At 47.4% G+C, this 22,446-nt stretch overlaps 2 protein-coding genes and 1 pseudogene across 3 annotated transcripts; 2 read left to right on the top strand and 1 right to left on the bottom strand.

Moving 5' to 3' along the window:
• Positions 1-8,074, top strand: LOC136544185 (calmodulin-binding transcription activator 3-like). Of its 2 annotated transcripts, none has more exons than XM_066536436.1 (13): positions 1-333; positions 913-1,032; positions 1,914-2,029; positions 2,669-2,757; positions 2,876-2,918; positions 3,547-3,721; positions 3,838-3,954; positions 4,037-4,368; positions 4,673-5,011; positions 5,166-5,854; positions 6,031-6,607; positions 7,340-7,663; positions 7,757-8,074. In XM_066536436.1, exons 1-13 carry the CDS (start codon positions 291-293, stop codon positions 7,865-7,867), a joined length of 3,075 nt encoding a protein of 1,024 aa, XP_066392533.1. In that variant the 5' UTR covers positions 1-290; the 3' UTR covers positions 7,868-8,074. The 2 variants fall into 2 exon arrangements, with proteins under 2 accessions (XP_066392533.1, XP_066392528.1); XM_066536431.1 differs by having other exon boundaries at positions 3,835-3,954.
• Positions 8,075-11,302: 3,228 nt separating this feature from the next.
• Positions 11,303-13,580, top strand: LOC136498034 (uncharacterized). Its single transcript, XM_066493973.1, has 5 exons — positions 11,303-12,175; positions 12,279-12,371; positions 12,457-12,524; positions 12,624-12,762; positions 13,071-13,580. The coding sequence occupies exons 1-5, from the start codon at positions 11,381-11,383 to the stop codon at positions 13,086-13,088; spliced, it is 1,113 nt and encodes a 370-aa protein (XP_066350070.1). The 5' UTR covers positions 11,303-11,380; the 3' UTR covers positions 13,089-13,580.
• A 2,078-nt stretch (positions 13,581-15,658) lies between these two features.
• Positions 15,659-19,500, bottom strand: LOC136465527 (metacaspase-1-like; annotated as a pseudogene).
• Positions 19,501-22,446: the final 2,946 nt, after the last annotated feature.

Raw genomic sequence — 22,446 nt, 5'->3', positions numbered from 1 at the left:
TTACTTTTCTGCTCACCCCCTTTCACACTCACCGACTCACCAGCGCGCTCGCCCGCCTCCCCTCGTCGTCACATCAGGCCAATAAATTTTCCCAGCGCGACGGCGCCCCGCCCGCCTTCCCGCTCCGTTCGTTCCTCCTCCCTTCCACGAAGCTTCCGTCCGCGCTCCCTCGATCCCTCCTCCCCGTTTTAAGCACGCCCGCCTCCGACCAGCAGCCGCCACGCGAGCGAGCGACCGCTTCGGGAGACGGGGGAGGAGCGTTTGTTTGTCTGTCTGATCGGGGAGGCGCCATGGCAGACACCCGCAAATTCGTGCTGCCCGGCCAGCCCCCAGGTACGAGTCGTCGTCGCCTCTGCTTCCTGGGGTGGAATTGGGGTTTTCTGCGCTTCCCACGGGAGAGAGCACGGAGAATTCGATGGGTTTTTCCTTTTGCTGCCAGTTTGGTTTGTTACGGTTACGGATGCGTTTTCATCTCAAGGTGAAGAGAGAAAAAAAACTTCACGTGTTGTGTCGATCGAGGACAAGTCGTCTTAAACGGAGTACATCTGAAAAAAGGCCGTGCGTCCTAGTATGTTCTTGCAGTCCCCGCGAAATCTCACGCTTCTTCTTCTTTTTAAAAAAGAATTCCGTTCCATTTCCGGTCTTTGCAAATTTGCTTTATCGCCTTGTGGAGTTTTGAGCTGGTCAGTTTCTCTTTCATCGGCCACGTATTTTCTTTATCTTTTTTCAAAAGAAAGCGATTGGCCAGTCTCTGGCGTTTTGCTGACTTTTCCGCCCAATAATTCAGAGCAGACAAAAAGGGTTTTCGGTACCAAACAGCGCGAGCGCGAGAACCGGATGCGAGTGGTGGTGGGAGCAGTTGTTGGCGTTGACTAACCGGTGACTAACTAAACCATCGTCGTGAATCTGCAGACATCTCGCAGATACTGCAGGAGGCTCAGAAGCGGTGGCTGCGGCCCACCGAAATCTGCGAGATATTGTCCAACTACAAGCTCTTCTCCATCGCGGCCGAGCCGCCCAACATGCCGAGGAGTATGCTTACTTTCTTACTTTTTCTTTTTTACTTTCCTTGTTATGTTTTTGTGCTCTTTTTAGGTACTGTGGCTTCTGAACACTGGCCTAATAAATATTCTCATTAATTCCATTAGCAATTATGATGTATTATGCTCTGTACTATGGAGTATAGAGTTGTTGTCTGCCGGCAGCCTGGGCTTGGCATGGGCATTTCGGCTGTGTATGTTTATTGGGAGTAGCTAGTGATACAGCTTGTGGTACAATTGTCGCTTGCTTTGTGGGCTCATCATGTCTTCCTCTGCTTGCTATGATGCCATCAGAAATATTTTCTCATTCTGAAACAGAATTCTGGCAACTTGATGTGTTGGGGGATCTGGTGCCAGCGGTAGAGTCTTATCGCCCGTGACCGGAAGGTCCTGGTTTCGAGTCGCGGTCTCCTCGCATTGCACAAGCGAGGGTAAGGCTTGCCACTCACACCCTTCCCCAGATCCCGCACAAAGCGGGAGCTCTCTGCACTGGGTACGCCCTTTTTTTTTTATGTGTTGGGGGATCTGGTGGCCAAATTTTATGGTGAATAGTTTGTGATTTTCACTAGACAACACCACCGCATGGTGATTTCCTTTCAAGTCATCGCTGATGATACGTTAGCCATGCTCAGTATCCTCTTTCTTTAGATTCTTTACAAGAAAATATAGTTTTGTTTCCCTTAGCACGAATAGCACAACAGTTACATTAGCTCTACAGTTTGATTGCTTGATTTGGTCAAAGCTATTCTTATAATAGTATTAGCTCTACAGTTTGTTTGCTTCATTTGGTCAAAGCTATTCTTATAGTTTGTAATGGTCACCCTCTCATTGGCACTGATTCTCATTACTTAAACTTCCATGTGATTGCAATAGGTGGCTCTCTTTTTCTATTTGATCGCAAAGTACTGAGGTACTTCAGAAAGGATGGCCACAACTGGAGAAAGAAAAAGGATGGGAAGACTGTCAAAGAAGCTCATGAGAAACTGAAAGTGAGCAAATATTTTAATTTTTTCTTTTGAAAGAAAATTAATATCTCGAAGGCTGCACTGAAAGTTTAACTGTGGATGCTGGGATATTCTGTATCATTTTTGGCATTTGCTACTTGTTATTGTGCATTCTGTAACTTCTGTATCGGTTTGGTGTTGCTAAAACTTGAGCATATGCTGTTGTGGTCATAAATATTTTTGTGTCTATACTACTTATCCACCATAGATGGTGCCCATGCTTGTGGAGTCTTTTTAACAACTTGCAGATGACACTGCTATCCATACTTATGGAGTTGCTAACCACTTCCATCTTATGCTTCTACATTCAATTTAGACCTAAGCAATGCGCATTACATTGGGGAAGAAGGTGTTGCATACAGGTGGGAAGTGTTGCATCCCATAGGCTGGGGCATAATTCCACCATCTCACTGACCGAGCATGTTACCTGTTAACTGATACTTACATGAAAGATGTGTTTCACAACCCACAAGTTTGTGTACAACTATGACATGAAGGAAACATAAAATTATGTCAGATTTACTGCCAGCAGAAGTCCTACTTAATTATCTCGTACTAGTATATATTTTGATTTAGTCTATTTCTTTAGTGCCTTCACTAGTCCACTAAAGCTTGTTATTTTAGGCTGGCAGCATTGATGTACTCCATTGCTACTATGCCCATGGAGAGGAGAATGAAAACTTTCAAAGGCGAACATATTGGCTGTTGGAAGAGTAAGTTCTGACCGTTGCATTCATGTGATTCCACACTCATTTGGATGGTAGACTGGTAGTTAACTTCATACTCAGAGGAAAGCGTGACTGTAATCAAATGACTTCTCTTATTTTTCAGGGATTTCACTCATATTGTTCTTGTACATTACCTAGAAGTCAAGGTACATTCTATTTCATAGTCCATTAACCTTCTCTTTCATCTTTCCCGTTTTTGTGTATTTCCTTGTTGGGTGACTTGTCACTGGAAAATGGCTTGTGGAGATCTTATTTAATGAGTAAACATTGGATTTACCACCTGTGCTAGGAAATGTGTCTAAAACACCTATCTTCATCGGCTGTAGTAACAAATATATCTGAAATACCACATGAGCTAATGCTCGCTCGCATACTTGTGACATCATTGACATGTACCAATGGCCTTGTTAGCTATGGTTTACAACTTCCCTTCCAACCTATACTTGGTTCTACATCCCGCTTGGGATCCTCTCTTGCATTTTGTGGTGACCACTTTGCCACTACAGTCAACACACCCCATTCCTTTTAGGTAGGGTACACATTTTGGTTATATACCTTTCTAAAGTGCGCGCACACAAATGACTATGATTTGCATGGAGTCATTTATTTGGAAATGGTCCACTTTTGTTTCATATACAATAAATAAATTCTTCTGGACTACGAATATAACTGTATGGCATTGCTTGAATGGAAGGATAACTTACATTCCTATTGCAATTTGATAAAAATGTTAAGGCATTTTGTTTATTCGCTTGTTTATGTTTAACTTTCCAGGGATGCAAGCAAAGTTTCAATCGTGTGAAAGAAGAATTTATGCAGTTATCCAATGTTGATAGTCCTTCATGTTCAAATTCTATCACTAGTCAGAACCAGATGGGCCCACAAAACATGGAGGCTGCTGAAAGCCCAATAAGCGGACAGATTTCAGAATATGAAGACACTGAACCAGGTCTTGCAGTTTCTCTATCTTCCTTCTGCATCATCTACTCTAAGTATAGATTAACTGATGCAGATTCAATTATGCACCTTCTTTCAGTGTATCTAAAGCGAAATTCGGTGCAGCAGATAATTGCCGAGCAAGCTCCAGATACCACCCTCTCGCTGAGATGCAGCAGCTTGTGGATGGAGTCATAACGGAAAACATGTTATACCCTTCCGCTTCAACTGTTGATAGTAGACAAGGCAAGAGTCACTCCTCTATTTGAGATTTTGGGTTTCTGTGCTAATACTATCTTCTAAATCATTTCCCCTTGAACTTTCCCAGGTTATCATGGTGAAATGCTGCCAATAACAGATAACTTAGATAGCCGTTCAATTTCTCACCATGACATAGCTAGAATGCTCGATGGTGCCAACATTGGGCTAAGTGATGTTTCCAGCACTCTGTTTGATTCAGTGCCATTCAACAAGCCCTTCGCAAATTATTCAGCTGGGTTCACAGAGCCAACACTCCATTCTTCATTGGCCTGCTTAGAGGCTAACAATCTGGACGATAGCTCTTGTTTGCAGACATTTACATCTGAGGCTCTATACACTAACCACCTCAGCCAGAAGGAAGCTGATGCACTGGGTTTCACTGGCATATTAGCATCAGAGGTACTTCTGATTGTCTTGTTTACTTTGAGTCTGTAGAGGCAGGTGAGAGTTTACTTTGGGTGTTAGTGCAGGTGACCCAGGGTAATACCTGTTGCATCAAAAGCATTGTAGCTCGTTCAGACTAGGTGTACATCAATTGCTAATGATACATTTGATCAAAAGGAACTGAAAATAGAACAATATGCTATGAAAGCAGATGCACATCTAATGCTTGTATGGCCCTTATAGTGTGAGAGCATGGGTACAGCTATTTGATGGTGTTTTATCTGATTTATGAAAAAAATCTTTTATACAAAATTTTCAGGTGAACGGAGATAGATATAATGATGGTAGCATCAAACATCCACTCTTGAAGCAGTCATCATTGGATCTATTGACGATGGAGACTCCTGGTTTGAAGAAACATGACAGCTTTTCAAGATGGATGAGTAAAGAACTTGAAGAAGTGGTTGATTTGGGTATTAAATCCACTTCTGATGCTTTCTGGAGTAGCATTGAGACAGTGAAGGTGCCTGATGGTTCTAATGTGCTGAGTAATGAACAGCTAGATGCTTATGTAGTGAGCCCTTCACTTTCTCAAGACCAACTATTTAGCATTTTAGATGTTTCACCAAGTTGTGCATATATTGGTACAAATACAAAGGTGCGTAAGGTGTTTTGCACTATTAATTGCTTCTATTCTTACAATATTTATGGTTTTCACCTCCATAGACTACAGGTTGATAATTCTAATTAGTTACTTAGCAGTTTGTAGTACTAATGTCTCCTTATAGTTGTTAATTATTCTAACGATGCAGGTTTCGGTTACTGGTACATTCTTGGTGAATAAAGAACATGTGGAAAATCACAAGTGGTCATGTATGTTTGGGGATGTTGAAGTACCAGCTGAGGTTTTGACTGATGGCACCCTCCGCTGCTATGCACCAGCACATCAATCAGGAAGAGTTCCCTTTTATGTGACCTGTTCAAACAGGGTGGCTTGTAGTGAAGTGCGAGAATTTGAGTATCGTGATTCTGATGCTCAGTACATGGAGACTTCTCGTTCCCAAGCCAATGGTGTAAATGAAATGCATCTACATATTCGTCTTGAGAAGCTACTCACTTTGGGGCCAGATGACCATCATATGCTTGCTATAAGCAGTGGTAATGAGAAATATGAGATAATAAAAACTATAAATTCCTTAATGCTTGATGGGAAATGGTCAAATCAAGAATCTTCTGCTGTCAAGGAAGTAGTTTCCACTGCTAGGGTCCAAAGTTTAAAGAAACTGGTGAAAGAGAAGCTGCGTCAATGGCTCATCTGCAAAGTAAACGATGATGGAAAGGGTCCCAATGTTTTGTGCAAGGAAGGACAGGGTGTAATTCATTTAGTAGCAGCACTGGGTTATGATTGGGCTATAAGACCGATAATGGTTGCTGGTGTAAATGTGAACTTCCGGGATGCTCATGGATGGACTGCACTCCACTGGGCTGCATCTTTGGGAAGGTATGGTTGCACACATTAAAGCTATTTGAAACTGGGATGTCCATGCTTCACTAGAGTTTTATGTAAAAGAAGCTACCTTTATTTCTTTCTCATCCCTTTATTATTCACTTGTTTGTACTTTATTAGGAGCTTGGTCCTTTTTCTATTATTGAACCCCATATTTTATGCCTTTTTAGGGAGCGAACAGTTAGTGTTCTCATAGCAAATGGAGCTGCAGCAGGAGCACTGACTGATCCAACTTCTGAGTTCCCTTCTGGAAGAAGTCCAGCCGGTTTAGCTTCAGTAAATGGACACAAGGGGATTGCTGGTTTTCTCGCAGAATCTGCTTTGACAAGCCATCTGTCAGCACTGACTATTAGAGAAACAAATGATAGCACTGTAGAAGTGTGTGGGTTACCAATTGCTGAAGATCTCACTGGCATTGATTCTGCCCAGCTCTCTGGAGAGGATCCTCATGCTGAATCACTTGAAGGTTCTTTAAGTGCTGTTCGTAAATCCACTCAAGCTGCAGCTCGTATATTTCAAGCCTTCAGGGTGGAGTCATTCCACAGAAAGAAAGTCGTGGAATACGGAGATGGCGACTGTGGATTATCTGATGAACGCACACTTTCACTTGTTTCTCTTAAAAATGCCAAACCAGGACAACATGATACACATCTGCATTCTGCTGCTGTTCGTATACAGAACAAGTTTCGTGGATGGAAGGGAAGAAAGGAGTTTATGATCATTCGCCAGAGAATTGTCAAGTTACAGGTAATGCTAACATCTAATTATCGATTTTTTTTGCTTCTTTATATTATATTCGTTCCTACTACATTTCGCTGACTATTTAGGGTTTGCAAATCACGCCACTTTGTTGGCCTACAATGCTAACACTCCGCAACAATCTTGCATGATTTAGCTAATATAACGGAAGCCTTCTGTTCCACTAACTTGCTTGAATGGTTTTGATGAATCTTTGCTTCCTTCAATAATAGATGATCTCTTCTTTCCTTTTTCTTAAGAGCAATTCATCTATTTGAAATAGCACAGTAGTGTAGCTCAAAGATCCTGATGCATGCTACAAACAGCATTCATGAAGCTAGTAGGCTGTTGCTAACCTTTTTTTGCACAATTTGTTGCATGGTACACAAACATAAGAATTTGTTCTCTCGTCTTTGGTCTCCCTGTAGTGTGAATACTAAAATTTATCATAGATATATGTAGCAGCTCAGCCTTCAGAGACAAGGTAGCATGCATCACAGTCAATATTTGTTTGATAATTTTGTATATAGGCTTCATTGTAGAATTTTCATGCTATATTCAATGCAAAGCATGTCATCATTTCCATAAGTTGTAAGCACTTTTGGATGTGGTGTGAGCTGCCAAATCCTTAGTTTCTTCTGACTGACCAAATGTAATGCCATGAATAATGACTTGCAACTCTCAAAATGCCAAATGTCCTGTGCAAGCATTAAGATTTATTAACTTGTCTTTTGTGATCAGGCTCATGTACGAGGACATCAGGTGAGGAAGAACTATCGGAAGGTAGTCTGGTCAGTTGGTATCGTCGAGAAAGTCATACTGAGATGGAGGAGAAAGAGGCCTGGGTTACGCAATTTTCAGCCTCAGAAACAACTAGAAGGTCCATCACAAATCCAGCCTGCAAAGGCCGAGGATGAATACGATTTCTTGCACGATGGCAGAAGGCAGGCCGAAGCCAGGCTACAGAGAGCACTCGCCCGGGTGCGCTCTATGTCGCAGTATCCAGAAGCAAGAGAGCAGTACCACAGGCTCACAACCTGCGTTGCTGAAATGAAACAGTCCAGGGTATGATCTGATCACTCCTATGCTTTGGAAGCTTGCTACAGCCCATGATTCTTTTTGTTTGACCATGATTTGATGCTGGCTACTTTTGAACAGATAATGCAGGATGAGATGCTAAGCGAGGCGGCTGGTGGTGCAGACGATTTCATGGCTGGACTGGAGGACTTGATCTGCATAGATGATACCCCGATGTCTGCCATTTGGTGAAGCTGAGCCTTTTAGATCAGAGATAGGCAGGGAGGCGGTTTCCTTGGTCCCCTTTGTCAGACTAGTCCTGTAAATATTCTTCAGCTAGTTGTTCACCTCTGACTGTTTACTCGCGTTCTGCTAGTACTACTATAACGTAGTTTCATTGCACTGATTATCGGTACAATAATCGCCTCTTATTTGATATAGAGTTTATTTATAACTCAACGTCTTTATGGTTTTAGCTGTAAATCCTGCATCCGTATCGAGCCATAATGGTGCGAATTTGCGATATCTAAAGCATGGCCCAGTAATACACATCCATCATTGCCAAAGAAAAGCATAGTAGTTCTTTTCTACGCTCGGACTTGCAGGTTTAAAAGTACAGTGGTCAGTGTTCTATCGTGGACGAATTGAATTACTATTTGTTGAATTTGATAATCAGGTAGCTCGAAGGTCGTGAATCATCAGTGGAGAACTGGAGACACAGATTGATACGATAAGCTATGGCCCTGTTCGTTTATCTTATAATCCGTCTTTTTTAATTTTTTTTCAGTTGTAATAGTATTTTTCTCAAACAACAAAAAAGGGGCGTACCCAGTGCAGAAAGCTCTCGCTCTGTGCGGGGTCTGGGGAAGGGTGTCAGTTGCAAGCCTTACCCTCACCTGTGCAATGCGAGGAGACCGCGACTCGAACCCGGGACCTTCCGGTCACAGGCGGTAAGACTCTACCGTTTGCACCAGGCCCGCCCAGCGTCTTCACGACATCGTATTTTGGCTTGTTTTTTCAACTAAACGAATGGAGGAAGTCTGGAACACGTTGGTTACCGACACAACTTACTGCAACACGTGGAACCTGCAGCTTTGTCCTTCCTAGACACACGGCTGCACCTGCACCAGCGTCTTCACGACAAGGAGGAATCAGAGAGCTGAACCAGCGAATCGGATCCGCAAATAAGTGTGGAGCCTCTTTTGGCTTCTAGCAAAAGCGAACGTGGCGAACCTGGAAATGCCAATGGCACATTTAGGGAATAGGCACCTACATCAGGGCCACCTTCGAGCACGTCACTTCAACTATCTCTCTCTCTATATATATATCCCAGTCAAACCCGAGTGTCACCCAACTCCATCCATTCACCCACCGCACTAGTAAAGACGGCATCAGTAAAGAGAATAAATACTAGTCCATTAATTAACCTAAAAATTACGCTTATTTCTATCTCTCCAGAGAAAAGTCTAGATTGGGTCCTGTTCAGATACGTCTGCACCATCGCAGATCGTGGCCCTCGCGGCCTGCCTCCTCTACTGCGCCGCGTCGTCAGCGACGCTGGCCTCCGCCGGCGCTGGGCCGACGGACCTCGGAGCGCTGCGGGCGCCGTGCGAGTACGGGACGCTGGGGCAGTGCGCTGTGGGAGCGACGAGGGCAGGAGGTGGGCGGCAGCGACGCGTTCCTGCGGCGAGCGCTGGCGCAGCGGCAGCCGACCAACCGGTACACCAGGCTCCACCTCAAGCACGAGGAGCAGGGGAGGTGCGGTGGTTGCCGTCGAGCACGAACTGGTCTCCCCTGTCGGCGACACTTAGCCGGCGGCGCACCCTCGATCCGTGCGAACGACGCGCTTCGGCAGTCGTGGCCCGCCCTCGATCTATGCGCACGACGCGCTCCGGCGGTGGCGGCGCATCCTCGATCCGCGTGCGCGACGCGCCCCGGCAGTGGCACCGCACCCTCGACTCGCCGCGCATGGCACGCCCTGGTGGTGGCGGTTGCAGCGCACCCTCAACTCGCGCGCATGGCACGCCCTGGTGGTGGCGGTTGCGGCGCACCTCGATTCGTGCGCACAACACACCCGGTGATGGCGCGGCAAGTCCAGTGGAGATGGCGGCCCCCGGTGGTGCGGCCGGGAGGCGAGTGCGATGGCGTGCGCCAGGCACACCTCGGGATGTCGCCCGTAGTTCTGCACATCCAGCAGCAACCGATGGTGTACAGCCTAGTGGCGGCGGTGGGTCCTCATCGGCGGCAGGTCTCGGCAGGGTGTACCCAACAGCCAAGCCTGTCCTTTTGTTCCGGCGGCGCTGCTTCGTTGACAAGCCCGTCCGCACCTTCACCGGTGACTCCCCTTCACCGGTGACTCCCTGATGTCGGGCTCAAGCAGTAGCGCTCTGATGACTGATGTAGGCGGCGGCGGTGGCTAGAAGTTCTATCTTCTATGGTGGCAAGATCCTATGAGACGATGTCCTGTTTCTTTCTCGTGAAATTGGAGCACGCATCCAATCGCTCTCGAGTAGCAATTCTCGTAAATATTATTAGTGCAAATTCTTGTAAATAGTATTAGTATTGTTGTAAACAGAATTTTCGTAAATATGCAGTATTATAGTAGCTTGTCCATGAAATTATGGTAAATCTTTTCTTAATGCTAATTTTGTCCGAGACATTCAAATTATTTTAATCAGCTTATGATAAAATTGGTTTAGTCACTGTGCTCAAATTCTCGTAACACATGAACAATTACGCTAGTTCAACTTGTATACTACTCTTCAGTTAGCCCATAGCATGCATGTAGAGTATTCTCGTAACCCATTCCTATTTACTAGAATATATTCTTTACTATTTTTCGCGGACAATAGTATTCTCGTAACCTTACTATTTTAAGGTATGTTGTATTCTCGTAGCAAGAATATTTTCCATACGGTATTCTAGTAACTACCTAAATATCTTATCTATTTACCATAGTCCATATACAATAGTTTATTGCACGGTGCATGCATACGCTAATTCACTTGGATGCTCTCGGTATGGTAATTCATGTATTCTCGTAACCACTCGTTCCACTATATTTCTTGCATGCATGCACACGGCAGCTCGCCAGATCCAAAATCACGCCGTGATCATAGAGCCAGCATAAAATCGGCTCATGCGGCCGGCTGGCACGGATGGGTCTGTCTGGGGCGGTAACTTGGTCTGCCTAAAAAATAAGCTATTCTATATATATATTCATTTCAAATAAAATTTACTTTTGTAAGGTACCGGGGCCCATCACAAAGTTAAAATACCTTCGTCAGCTTAGTGACCAGACAAAATACTCGACAGCGGACAGCCAAGCTTTGACACCCATCTCATCTCATAGCAGTTAATTAATGTACAACATGTTATCTGTCATAAGCTGGTTAAAAATAGTAATACGTGAGTTCTTAGCTGTTAAGTCAGAGGCACACATATAAAATTTGACAAGGTTCTTTCTATAGTACTAGTGTTTCTAGACTCCATCAAAACCCTCCACCCCCACCCCAAATTATCATCTAATCTAGGCTTGTGGCTTAAAAATTAGTTTTTTGGAAAGGCATCCTCCCAAGTTGGCATTTGGGTCCACGTGTCACGCCCAACAACGGACGGAGCCCACGGCCCGCCAAAAATAGCAACGCCATTTAAACCAGCCCGTCCCCGCCATCCCTCCTCGCCTTGCCCAGCGCCCCAGCCCATCGCCCCAGGCCTCAGCGATCGCCGGAGCCCGGGCCCCCCTCGCGCCGGCGGTCGCCGATCATGGCCACCACCCCCGCCGAGGAGCTGGCGCGTGGGCTGCCTACCACCCCCTCCAAGGAGCCGGCGCCTGCGCCTAGGCTGCCTACAGCCACCCCCTCCGAGAAGCCGACGCCTGGGCTGCCACCTCCCAAAGGGCCGGTGGACCAGCCGCGGCGGCGGCGCCCGTGCGTGCTCCTCAGCTTCGCAGCCGCGCGCGACCGCTTCCTCCGGGGCCGGTTCCTCTCCGCGGGCCTCCGCCCCTTCTCCGTCCACCTCCCTTCGCCAGCCGGCACCAGCACCGTGGTCCACCTCTGGGCGCCCCCGCGCCCCGCGCGGCGGCCCGTGCTCCTCCTCCACGGCTTCGGCGCCTCGGCGACGTGGCAGTGGGCCCCGTACCTCCGCAGCCTCCTCGCGGCCGGCCTCGACCCCATCGTCCCGGACCTCCTCTTCTTCGGCGCCTCCTCGTCCACGGTCCCCGACCGGTCCGACACCTTCCAGGCCAGGACCGTGAAGGCCGCCATGGACGGCATGGGCGTGCGCCGGTTCGCCGTCGTCGGCGTCAGCTACGGCGGCTTCGTCGGCTACCGGATGGCGGCCATGTACCCGGAGGCCGTGGAGCGGGTGGTCCTGGTGTCGTCGGGGGTGTGCCTGGAGGAGGGGGACCTCGCTGCGGGCCTGTTCCCCGTCGCCGACGTCGGGGAGGCGGCCGAGCTGCTCGTGCCCCGCCGGCCGGCGGAGGTGCGGCGGCTCGTGAAGCTGACCTTCGTCCGGCCTCCACCCATCATGCCCTCCTGCTTCCTCAAGGATTACATCAATGTCCGCTCCTATGATTACTCTCTTCTAATTTTTTTTCTGTCAATTTCGTTTTCTTAATTTTGGCTCTTTCACATCTGGATTGATGAATTTGATGATGCATCAGGTGATGGGCTCAGATCATCTTCAGGAGAAGACCGAGCTTCTACATGCTCTCATCAACGATAGGAAACTATCAGATCTTCCAAAGATAAATCAGGTAGCTTACATTTCTCTCTTTAATCGCAAGCAACTCTGAAAATCTTCAACTATTGATGCTGTTCCTGGCCCAACTATGCATGCAGTCAACGTTGATCATTTGGGGAGAGCAGGATCAGGTTTTTCCTATGGAGCTGGCGCATAGGTTGGAGAGGTCAGTTTGGTGCTTCCCTCTGATTATAAATGGCATGCAGGGTGATGTATCAAACACACATTATCTATTGCTAAACTGCAATTTGATATTATTATTCAGGCATCTTGGGGAGAATTCTAGATTAGTAGTCGTAAAAAACGCTGGGCATGCGGCCAATCTAGAGAAGTCCAAAGAGGTGTGCAAGAGCATCATTGACTTTTTTCAGGAACCGGCTTCAAGTGCTTCAATTGGGGGAAAGGTAGGAATTGGTTGTGGTGCTTCCGATTTGTTAAGAATAAATATGTTATCACAAAAAAATTATATAAGGTGATTATATATATTGACCTCGTCACCATCTGTCGTAATAGTTAATAGCTATGTACTCCTATATCCTTTTTTGCTTGTTAAGTTCAGAAGTTTCATTTCAGTAGTTCAATTGAATTGTTGTTCATATATAAGATCCCGCCAGTCATCAGACTTTATTAGAAATTGATGAAGTGCTTATTTCATAAATACTAGTTGGTTTAATTTGTAGAATCATTAACATTCCTTCTCCTATTAATTCAGGAGGTCAAGCTACAATGATGGTTGGAAATTCTGAGCTAGGACATCTTGTGCTTGGTTCACAATTTTGCCGTTTCCTTGGCTCTTGAACTGTTCTAACCTGTATTGTAACAAAACCTTTGTAATCACACGGACCATAGAAGTCTCTTGTAAAACGTCTGAGGACTCTTCTGTGCTCAAAGAAGCACACTTTTGACCTGTGAAAGAAGGCTGAGGTCCTGTTTTCTTGACAAGATAATGCCAAATGCCAAATGCCAATGTGAAACGGCTTCAGTTCCACCACACCCATCTCATCGGTTTCGATGTCATTTTTTTATGGGTAAAGTTCACTTTAGGACCTCCAACTATCACAGAAGTATGGATTTCAACTTCCAACTTCAAAACCGGATAACGTTGGCCCTCCAACTCTTGAAAAAGTTCACTTTAGGACCCTGGCCGGTTTTGCATGGCACTGTAGCAGTGTTGACGTCAGCGATGACGTCAGCACTTCTTTTTAATTTGCAAAATTGATATCTTTTTATTCGGAGCTTCAAATATAGCAAATAATATATTAATTTTGATCGTCTCGACGAGCTCTTTGCAATGGTGTACTCCGTTTTGTTGTTTGAGATAATTTTATTTCATGAAAAAAATAAATATTTCTACAAAACAAGTTAGAATAACAGAACTCGTGGAATTTGTTAGATAAATAATATTTTTATTATTATGTAACACGAAATGTTGTCTTTTTAGGTTCATTTGACCATAGAATATATAAGTTTGACCATTTTTGAAATGCAATAATTCAAAACTTGTTTTGTAGAAATATTTCTGCTTCGTGTCTGCCCGGTCCGCAAATATTTCTGCAATAATTCAAAATATTTCTGCAATAATTCAACAAGGGCGCCGTGTCCGTCCGGTTCTGGCTGCACGACACGAGCTTCTGCTTCGTGTGCTGCCACCTCGCGTCGGGCGGGCGCGAGGGCGACGAGGCGCACCGCAACGCCGACGCCACGGAGATACTCGCCCGGACGACCTTCCCGCGGGGGCACGCGCTCAACTTACCGATGCCGCACAAGATTCTAGACCACGAGTAAGCCACTCACTATTGCTGCTACCTGCTCCCTCAATTCAATCTAGCTATCCACTGCCACTTCATGCGGTCATACTCATGCCATGCCAGCCAGGAAACAGATACGTACAGGTCGGCCGAATGGTCGTCCAGTTCCTGTGTGCTGCAATAGTAGCCGTAGGAAAGGAAAAAGGACAGGTGTACACGAATCGTATACTGTATCGGATTTGGGTACAAGATAAATATAATACTACTACTACCACTAGCTACTTAATTTCACCACAAAAACAGAAAAAACTACACTAGGAGCAGTAAACATATCGTTTGATCGTGTCATATGTTGACAGTTAGTTAACCGCAGCTAGGGAAGGTTAATTCAAAAATATCTAAGCGATCGTGGCAGGTCTGATTGACCGTCCAACTCCCTGTTTTATATACTGACTACGTTGGTGTTGTACATATACAAATATACAAAGTATATAAAATACTTGCATACGTCAGCTTAATTGCATAACTTGTTTTGTAGAAATGTTTATTTTTTCATGAAATAAAATTATCTCAAACAACAAAACGGAGTACACCATTGCAAAGAGCTCGTCGAGACGATCAAAATTGATATATTATTTGTTATATTTGGAGCTCCGAATAAAAAGATATCAATTTTACAAATTAAAAAGGAGTGCTGACGTCATCGCTGACGTCAGCACTACTACAGTGCCATGCAAAACCGCCTGGGAAACCGGCCAGGGTCCTAAAGTGAACTTTTTCGAGAGTTGGAGGGCCAATGTTATCCGGTTTTGAAGTTGGAGGTTGAAATCCATACTTCTACGATAGTTGGAGGTCCTAAAGTGAACTTTACCCTTTTTTATTATATGAAGTTATGATCAATCTCTGAATGTGATATTAAGGGCCTATTTGGCATAGCTTAACTTCACTAGTAACGCTGTTTTTTTAGAAAACAGCTTCATAAACAACTTTCTAGGTAAAGCTGAACTGTTTTGGAAAAACTGTTTGGCAAAACAGCTTCACCAACAGCTGCATGCATGGATGGGAGAGAGCTGGGATAAGCTACTTTTTTCAGCTTGATCCCAACTCATGTCTTTGTGTGTGGGAGAGAAAAACAGCTTCATATGTGAAGCTATTTTAGAAATAAGTGTTTGGTAAATAAAACATCTCACAACAACTCATGAAGCTATTGTGAGCTATGCCAAATAGTCCCTAAGTATCGTAACACTTAGTTTATTTTATATAGAGTTATATAAAAGAGAAACAATAGCCTTGTTACAATGGGCCATAAGGTACGGTAGGCTCGGGAGCCATGGACGATACGATGAACCAGGTCGTCCACAAGCTATGAGCTTGCCTCAGGTCCGGTGACATGTAGACACACATTATTGACACATAGACAATTAGTCACACATCATTAGCAAGCAAGAATATATCATCCTTAAACCCATCTGGTTTATTGTTCCGACGACACGGCAGTTTATAGAGTCCAGACGGCAGTATGTAGTCTGCAATGGCAAGCCAGACGAGGCTCTTACAGCGCAAAGGGCTTGCGGTAGACGTCGAACATCTCCGAGCAGGACAGGTTAGGTTCCTGCAAGACGAGCCATGCATGCATTGCATATATGAGTTGCATGTCAGGGACAGACAACAAAGTCAGTGCTCAGCTCATCAGTATCGCGATGGCCAGAGCCTCACCTGCACGCCGCTGAAGTTTGCGACCTTGCGTGCGGGAGCGCCGGCGCCGATAGGACCCTGCAGCTGGTTGCAGCCGCCGGCGTTGGTCATGATGGCTTTCATGGAGGTGAGCAGGCGGCCGTAGGTGACCCCCTGCGGCTCACATTCCACCGCCTTGATGAAGCTGTGCGTCATGGCCTCCACCGTCGCGCAGGCCTCCGGCGTCTGCAATAGAACATGGCGTGTCGCGTGTCAAACCAATCGGAAGAGATCAGAGCGTCAGTTACGTTCATGGCGACCATAGAAGTATAGGGTCAGTGTGCACTGACCACACTGAACTTGGTCTTGCCGTCGCTGTAGCCGCTGATGAGCACCGCCTGGCCGCCGCTCGTGCCCTTGCAGACGCCCGACGGGGGACGGTGATCCTCCCACTGCCAGTTCCCGGTCCTAGACATATGTTGCAGAGGAAGGGGAGGTCGAGGACGGTGGCGCTGTGGCAGGCGTCGACGACGGCGTGCAGCTTGGCGCCGTGCACCAGCGGGCGGACGATGGTCTCGTTGATCTCGTCGTCCAGGATGGGGCCCTTCTGGAACGAGTCCAGCGGGCAGATGGCCTCGTCGTACGCGTCCAGCTCGTCGTACGGGCAGTCCTCGTCGTACGGGCAGATGCATTGTTAGGGTTTAGTCCTTTTGGGTTGGAAAGACTTAAGGTCTTATATGTTGTAGCTCTGGTGGATCTAGGACCTGTGGGAGCGCAGGCTCGTTGTAACGAGCCGGGCCGGCTGTAAGCCAGCTCCAAGATCGTGAACTCGGTGGTTATCACCGATTTCAACAATTGGTATCAGAGCCCATGGTAAAAAAAAGCTAAACCCGATAAAAAAATCTCGAGCGTCACATATGGCGGGGGCACCCCGATGTGTGACTAAGGGAGATATTGTTGGGGTTTAGTCCCACATCGTGTAGCGATGGTGGGAGAGCACAACATATAAGGCGGGAGAACCCCACCTATCAGGCTAGTCTTTTAGGTTGATTAAGGCTCAAGGCCTTATATGTTATAGCTCCGATGGACCTGGGACCTGTGAGAGCGCAGGCTCGTGGTAGCGAGCCGGACCGGCTGTAAGCCAGCTCCAAGATCGTGAACTCGGTGGTCACCACCGGTTCCAACAATTGGTATCATGAGCCCATGGTCAGAAAAGCTAAACCCAATAAAAAATCTCGAGCATCACACATATGGCGGGGGCACCCCGATGTATGACTAAGGGGGAGATTGTTGGGGTTTAGTCCTACATCGTGTAGCGATGGTGGGGGAGCACAACATATAAGGCGGAAGAAGCCCCCACCTATCAGACTAGTCTTTTGGGTTGAGTAAGACCCAAAGGCCTTATATGTTGTAGCTCTGGTGGACCTAGAACCTGTGGGAGCGCAGACTCGTGGTAACGAGCCGGACCGGCTGTAAGCCGGCTCCAAGATCGTGAACTCGGTAGTCACCATCGGTTCCAACAATTGGTATCAGAGCCCATGGTAAAAAAAAAGCTAAACCCGATAAAAAAATCTCGAGCGTCACATATGGTGGGGCACCCCGATGTGTGACTAAGGGGAAGATTGTTGGGGTTTAGTCCCACATCGTGTAGCGATGATAGGGGAGCACAACACGCTGGGCCGTCTTCGGTTCACGGAGCTAAAGAAGATGATTGGCATGGTACAGGTTCTAGGGTTAGTAACATGATTAGAAAAAGAATTGTTAAGTAATCTGCTGCCCTCCTCTATACGCACGACAGGGGCAGGTGCCGAAAGGGCTCCTCTGCTGCTGCATTGTGGACGCTGCAGGGGCATGCGCCGAAAAGCTCTCCTGCCGTACTGTAGCCACATGAGGGGCAGACGTCTAAGTCAGTCCTGCTGTCACATATAGTCACCTTAGCAGCATGGCAGCCTGACATGTCTGTGTACTAGGATCAGATGGGTAGAGTTGTATATATAATTTTCCACTGTAACTCAGTAATGAGAGCGAGTTCAGTTTTGCCATCTCCTCTGCAGAGCTCCGGTCAACGCTGGTGCTGGTGTTGTGTGTGCGTACGCTCTGTTCTATCTCTTCTTCTATGTCTAGCCATAGTATATGGTTGGCAACAACGATAAACGGTCGGCTCACCCGTGACGAAGATCGGATTGTTGCTAGACGTACGTACGCAGGGCTGCTCTTAGGTTTTGCCGTTAGCTAAGCACTGGTCGCCTTGCTTGTGTGATATGGAGGATCAGATGGCGTCGCCCTTTTATAGCCGTGCAAGGAGGGGCGGCGCGTCGCGAGGCCAGAGCTAGCCGGCCGGGCTGGGGACGTGTGCGCCGACGCGGACGAAATGCAGGGTCCCCCGGCGCCATTGCGGCGCGACGCGTGTGCGACAAGGCCTCGCGAGGGCGACACGTACGTGCGTGTCAAGCGAAAGCGGGCCTGCGCGCATGTCTCCGGGCAGAGATGCCATGCGTGCGCGTGCGCCGTAGACCGTAGTTATCCAGCCGGGACTCCGGGAGGCGGAGGGAATTGAAGCACGCACGACGACCGCGCCTGGAAGCTGTAGCAGTGGATTGTTGCTAGACGTACGTACGCAGGGCTGCTCTTAGGTTTTGCCGTTAGCTAAGCACTGGTCGCCTTGCTTGTGTGATATGGAGGATCAGATGGCGTCGCCCTTTTATAGCCGTGCAAGGAGGGGCGGCGCGTCGCGAGGCCAGAGCTAGCCGGCCGGGCTGGGGACGTGTGCGCCGACGCGGACGAAATGCAGGGTCCCCCGGCGCCATTGCGGCGCGACGCGTGTGCGACAAGGCCTCGCGAGGGCGACACGTACGTGCGTGTCAAGCGAAAGCGGGCCTGCGCGCATGTCTCCGGGCAGAGATGCCATGCGTGCGCGTGCGCCGTAGACCGTAGTTATCCAGCCGGGACTCCGGGAGGCGGAGGGAATTGAAGCACGCACGACGACCGCGCCTGGAAGCTGTAGCAGCACTACTGTAGCATGGGGACGAGCTGGTGCTCTGGCCATCCTGCATTGCAGCCGCGTGTATGCATGCGCTCGGCACCCGAGACCGAGAGGCATGACCGACCGGATGAGACCAGGTGCCCGGCGAGAAGGGATGGCATCCATGGACCGCCTGTTGATGCCCCACTTCGTCTTGGCATTTTTCTGTGTGATAAGCTGTGATCAGTGGTCACTCGCCATATAGAGGCTCACCATATATTTTTGCTGCATTCTGTATATATTAACCCATGAATGCATTTCTACATTGAGCAGCAATTAGCCAAGACACATGATGGACTCTGGTCAGCACAATGACTTGAGATGGGGGAATAGGCTTGGGTACATCATGCTTCCCTTCCAGATTGCCATGCATGACGACCTTCTTGACTACGTCCGCAATGCAAAGAAAACTGTGGATAGGAAGAAACATTAGACAGAAGCTATCGTAACTCGTGTGGTCATCGAGGTGATAAAGCGCACTTGTATCCAGCTATATCGATATGTATGTTCGGACAATCTGAGTACGATAATGCTTGGTTGGATCCGCCCGTGCTGCCGGCCCTCGCGGGTTCACCGCCTCCACGGCGTCTTCTGTCCGGACGCGCGCTGCCGTGCTCAATCTGCCTACCGAGGCCACTGACGAGCTCCGTGTCGTCAATGAGCTCCGCACCGGCGATCTCCGTGCCATTCCGTGGCATCGAGCTTCGCGCCAGCATCGAGCTCCGTATGTTTCATACGTTTCAGATGTATATTTCATATGTTCCAGAGGTAGGTTGTAATAATTGTTTCATCTGAATGTTGTAAAAGTAGATCTGGTGTTGCATATGTTACAATGGTTATACACGTATGTTGCAAGTGTATGTTTCATCTGTTTCAGATGTATGTTCAAGTGTTTTATCTGGATGTTGCATATTTTGCAGTGACTATACATATATGTTGCAAGCTTATATTTCAAATGATTCATCTGTTTCAGACGTATGTTACAGCGAATGTGATAGCATCTAGGCCCCTAGTTGGGTTTTGGTGATTAATGACAATACGTGATTATTGTGACTAACGTATGTTTTGCAGAGGCAATTAAGTTAGGTCACGGTAATGGAGATCGATTGGGCAATCATGGTGGTCATGCCCCTACGATGGAAATCGTTTCGGTTTTCAAAGGATGGACGACAAGGTTAAGGATGGACTAGTTCTAAGTGTCGTTTGGAGTTGAAGAGACACTTAAACTAGTTTAGGACTTTGATTTTCCTTTGGTCGTACTATTAAGGGGTATAGACGGGTAGCTTGACCTAGGTGAGTCTAGTGAGTTAGGTGTGGTGCATACTTGCTAAATCTAGCACTAGGTAGCTCCAAAAAATCCCTTAGATCCAATGAAGCAAACTTCATTCACGTACGTTCGAGAGTTGGAAGTGAATGGAGGGTCAAATACTAATCGGACGCTGGCTCCGGTGTGACCGGACGCTGGCTCAGGGTCCGGTCAGTTTATTTGACCGAGATATTTTCGTCTGGTGCGATCGGACGCTGAGGGCCAGCGTCCGGTCGACTCCAGTAAGGTTCCATGGAGGAAAAATCGCGATCGGACGCGTCCGGTCAGTGCTGACCGAACGCTGGCCAACGTCCAGTCATACTGTAAACACTGGAGTTCGGGGTGAACTGACCGGCGCGTTCGGTCAACATGACCGGAGCGTCCGGTCACCCCGCAGAGGCACATAACAGTTCGTTTTTCAGTCCATGTTATAAATACTTACTCCATTCGTGTGTGGGGGTACTTTTGCTCATTCCAATAGCTAAGAAACACCTTTGAGAGTGCCAAGAAGAGCAAGATCCTAGTGAGGTGATTGAGATTTGAGAATCCCAAAGAGAGCCCTCATTAGTGAGATCAAGAGTAGCAAAGTGTGCGTCCACCCTTCTCATTAAGCTTGTCGTGGTCAAATGAGAGTTCGTGCTTGTTACTCTTGGTGATCGCCATCACCTAGACGGCTTGGTGATGATTGGAGAGCTTGGTGATCATCCGGCGAAGCTTGTGGATGACCCAACTCAAGTTGTGAGCGGTTGTGGGTGATTCACCGCGACAGAGTGTCGAAGAATCAACCCGTAGAGAGCACTTGATCCTTGCGCGGATCAAGGGAGAGCTACACCCTTGCGCAGGTGCTCCAACGAGGACTAGTGGGGAGTGGCGACTCTCCGATACCTCGGCAAAACATCGCCGCGTTCCTCTTTCTCTCTTTACTTTGAGCAATTCAATTCTTGTCTTTTACATTTCTAGAATTGACATGCTAGAGTAGGATTGGAACCTAGGGTGCTAAACTTTTGTGCCTTAGATCAATAGAAACACTTTCTAGGCACAAGGGGTTAATTGGGCTAACCGTAGAGTTTAATTATTGCAAAGAAATTTAGAATTAGCCTAATTCACCCCCCCTCTTAGGCATCTTGATCCTTTCAGAATGCTTCATGTTATAAGTGTTTCATGAGTAGGCGCGGAAAGCGGGAATAGGCGGAGGCGGTCTCCGCAGGCGGAGGCGGTCCCCACATGCGCAAAGGTGGGCATGGGCGGTCCCCATGGAGCAGCGTGGGCGGACGAGTTGGCAGAATAGGCTAGCAACCGGGGGCATCCGGACACGGGTGTCCGTCCGGACGTCCGGCGCTGGTCACGTCCATCTAAGTATGTGTTCAGTTCGACACTGGGGGATAGGATGGGCTGATCCCAAGTTTAATGGTTCTGGTTGATTATGGATTAAACCTTAATGAGAATATTTTTTTGAATATTCTCATTAGGTTGGGGACACCTCGTCCCCTCACGCTGAGCGGACGGGATCTTCACCCATTAATGCTATCGATGCCTCCATCTTCATACTCGATGTCCGGGGCACATTTTGTGTGTGTTGGGGGTGGGGGGGGGGGCTAATGGTGCCGAGGTGGCAGAATGAGCTCGTGTCACTAAATGGGCTGAACTACGGAGCGAATTCCACGGTACTGTTTGAATCTTACTAGTGTTGTTAGAACTATTGTGTTTTTTAGGACACAACAGAGCAAATGTAGGCTGAGTGCATGTAGGTGTTTGTTGTAGTTTGCATTAGGGCTTTGTTGTTCCTTTGGCCGTACTATTAAGAGGGGTCCAATGCGCTCAACTTGAAAGAGTCGAAGCAAGAGCATATGGATGCACAAGAGGCTAACTCTTAGCAAAGTTGATGATGGTAAGTGGCCCTATTGAGATGGTTTCAAGGTCAAAGACCTTAAAGAAGTTGGTTTGGTCGAATTTGGACTTGAAATAAGCTAAACAGCAACATCGAAGTAAGCATCGTGGGTTCATCCCTATTAAATCGTCCAGTGGTGTTGTTTCCCAGGAAGAAGTAACTTTACCCCAATTTTCCAGAATTATTATCCACCGAGACGCAACTTGACTTAGTGACTTGTTGGCCAACCCACTGATGTATGCCATGTGATCTGATGGGGACCGTGTGACCTCGACGGATCATCCGATGAGAGATCAACTTTGACTTAGTGACTCATTGGCATGGTTACTAGAGTGCAACTTATGATTAGGTGTTGTCTGTGTGACCTCACAATGGATCATCCAATGGGACAGCTTGACTATGCGACAAGCTGACCAAGTCTCTATGGTGCACCGTATGATCCTGTGAGAC

This window comes from Miscanthus floridulus, chromosome 1, assembly GCF_019320115.1.
Source record: "Miscanthus floridulus cultivar M001 chromosome 1, ASM1932011v1, whole genome shotgun sequence".
Classification (NCBI taxonomy): Eukaryota; Viridiplantae; Streptophyta; class Magnoliopsida; order Poales; family Poaceae; genus Miscanthus; species Miscanthus floridulus.
The sequence above is the reverse complement of the archived record's forward strand: the minus strand, read 5'-3'. Positions and strand labels throughout refer to the sequence as shown.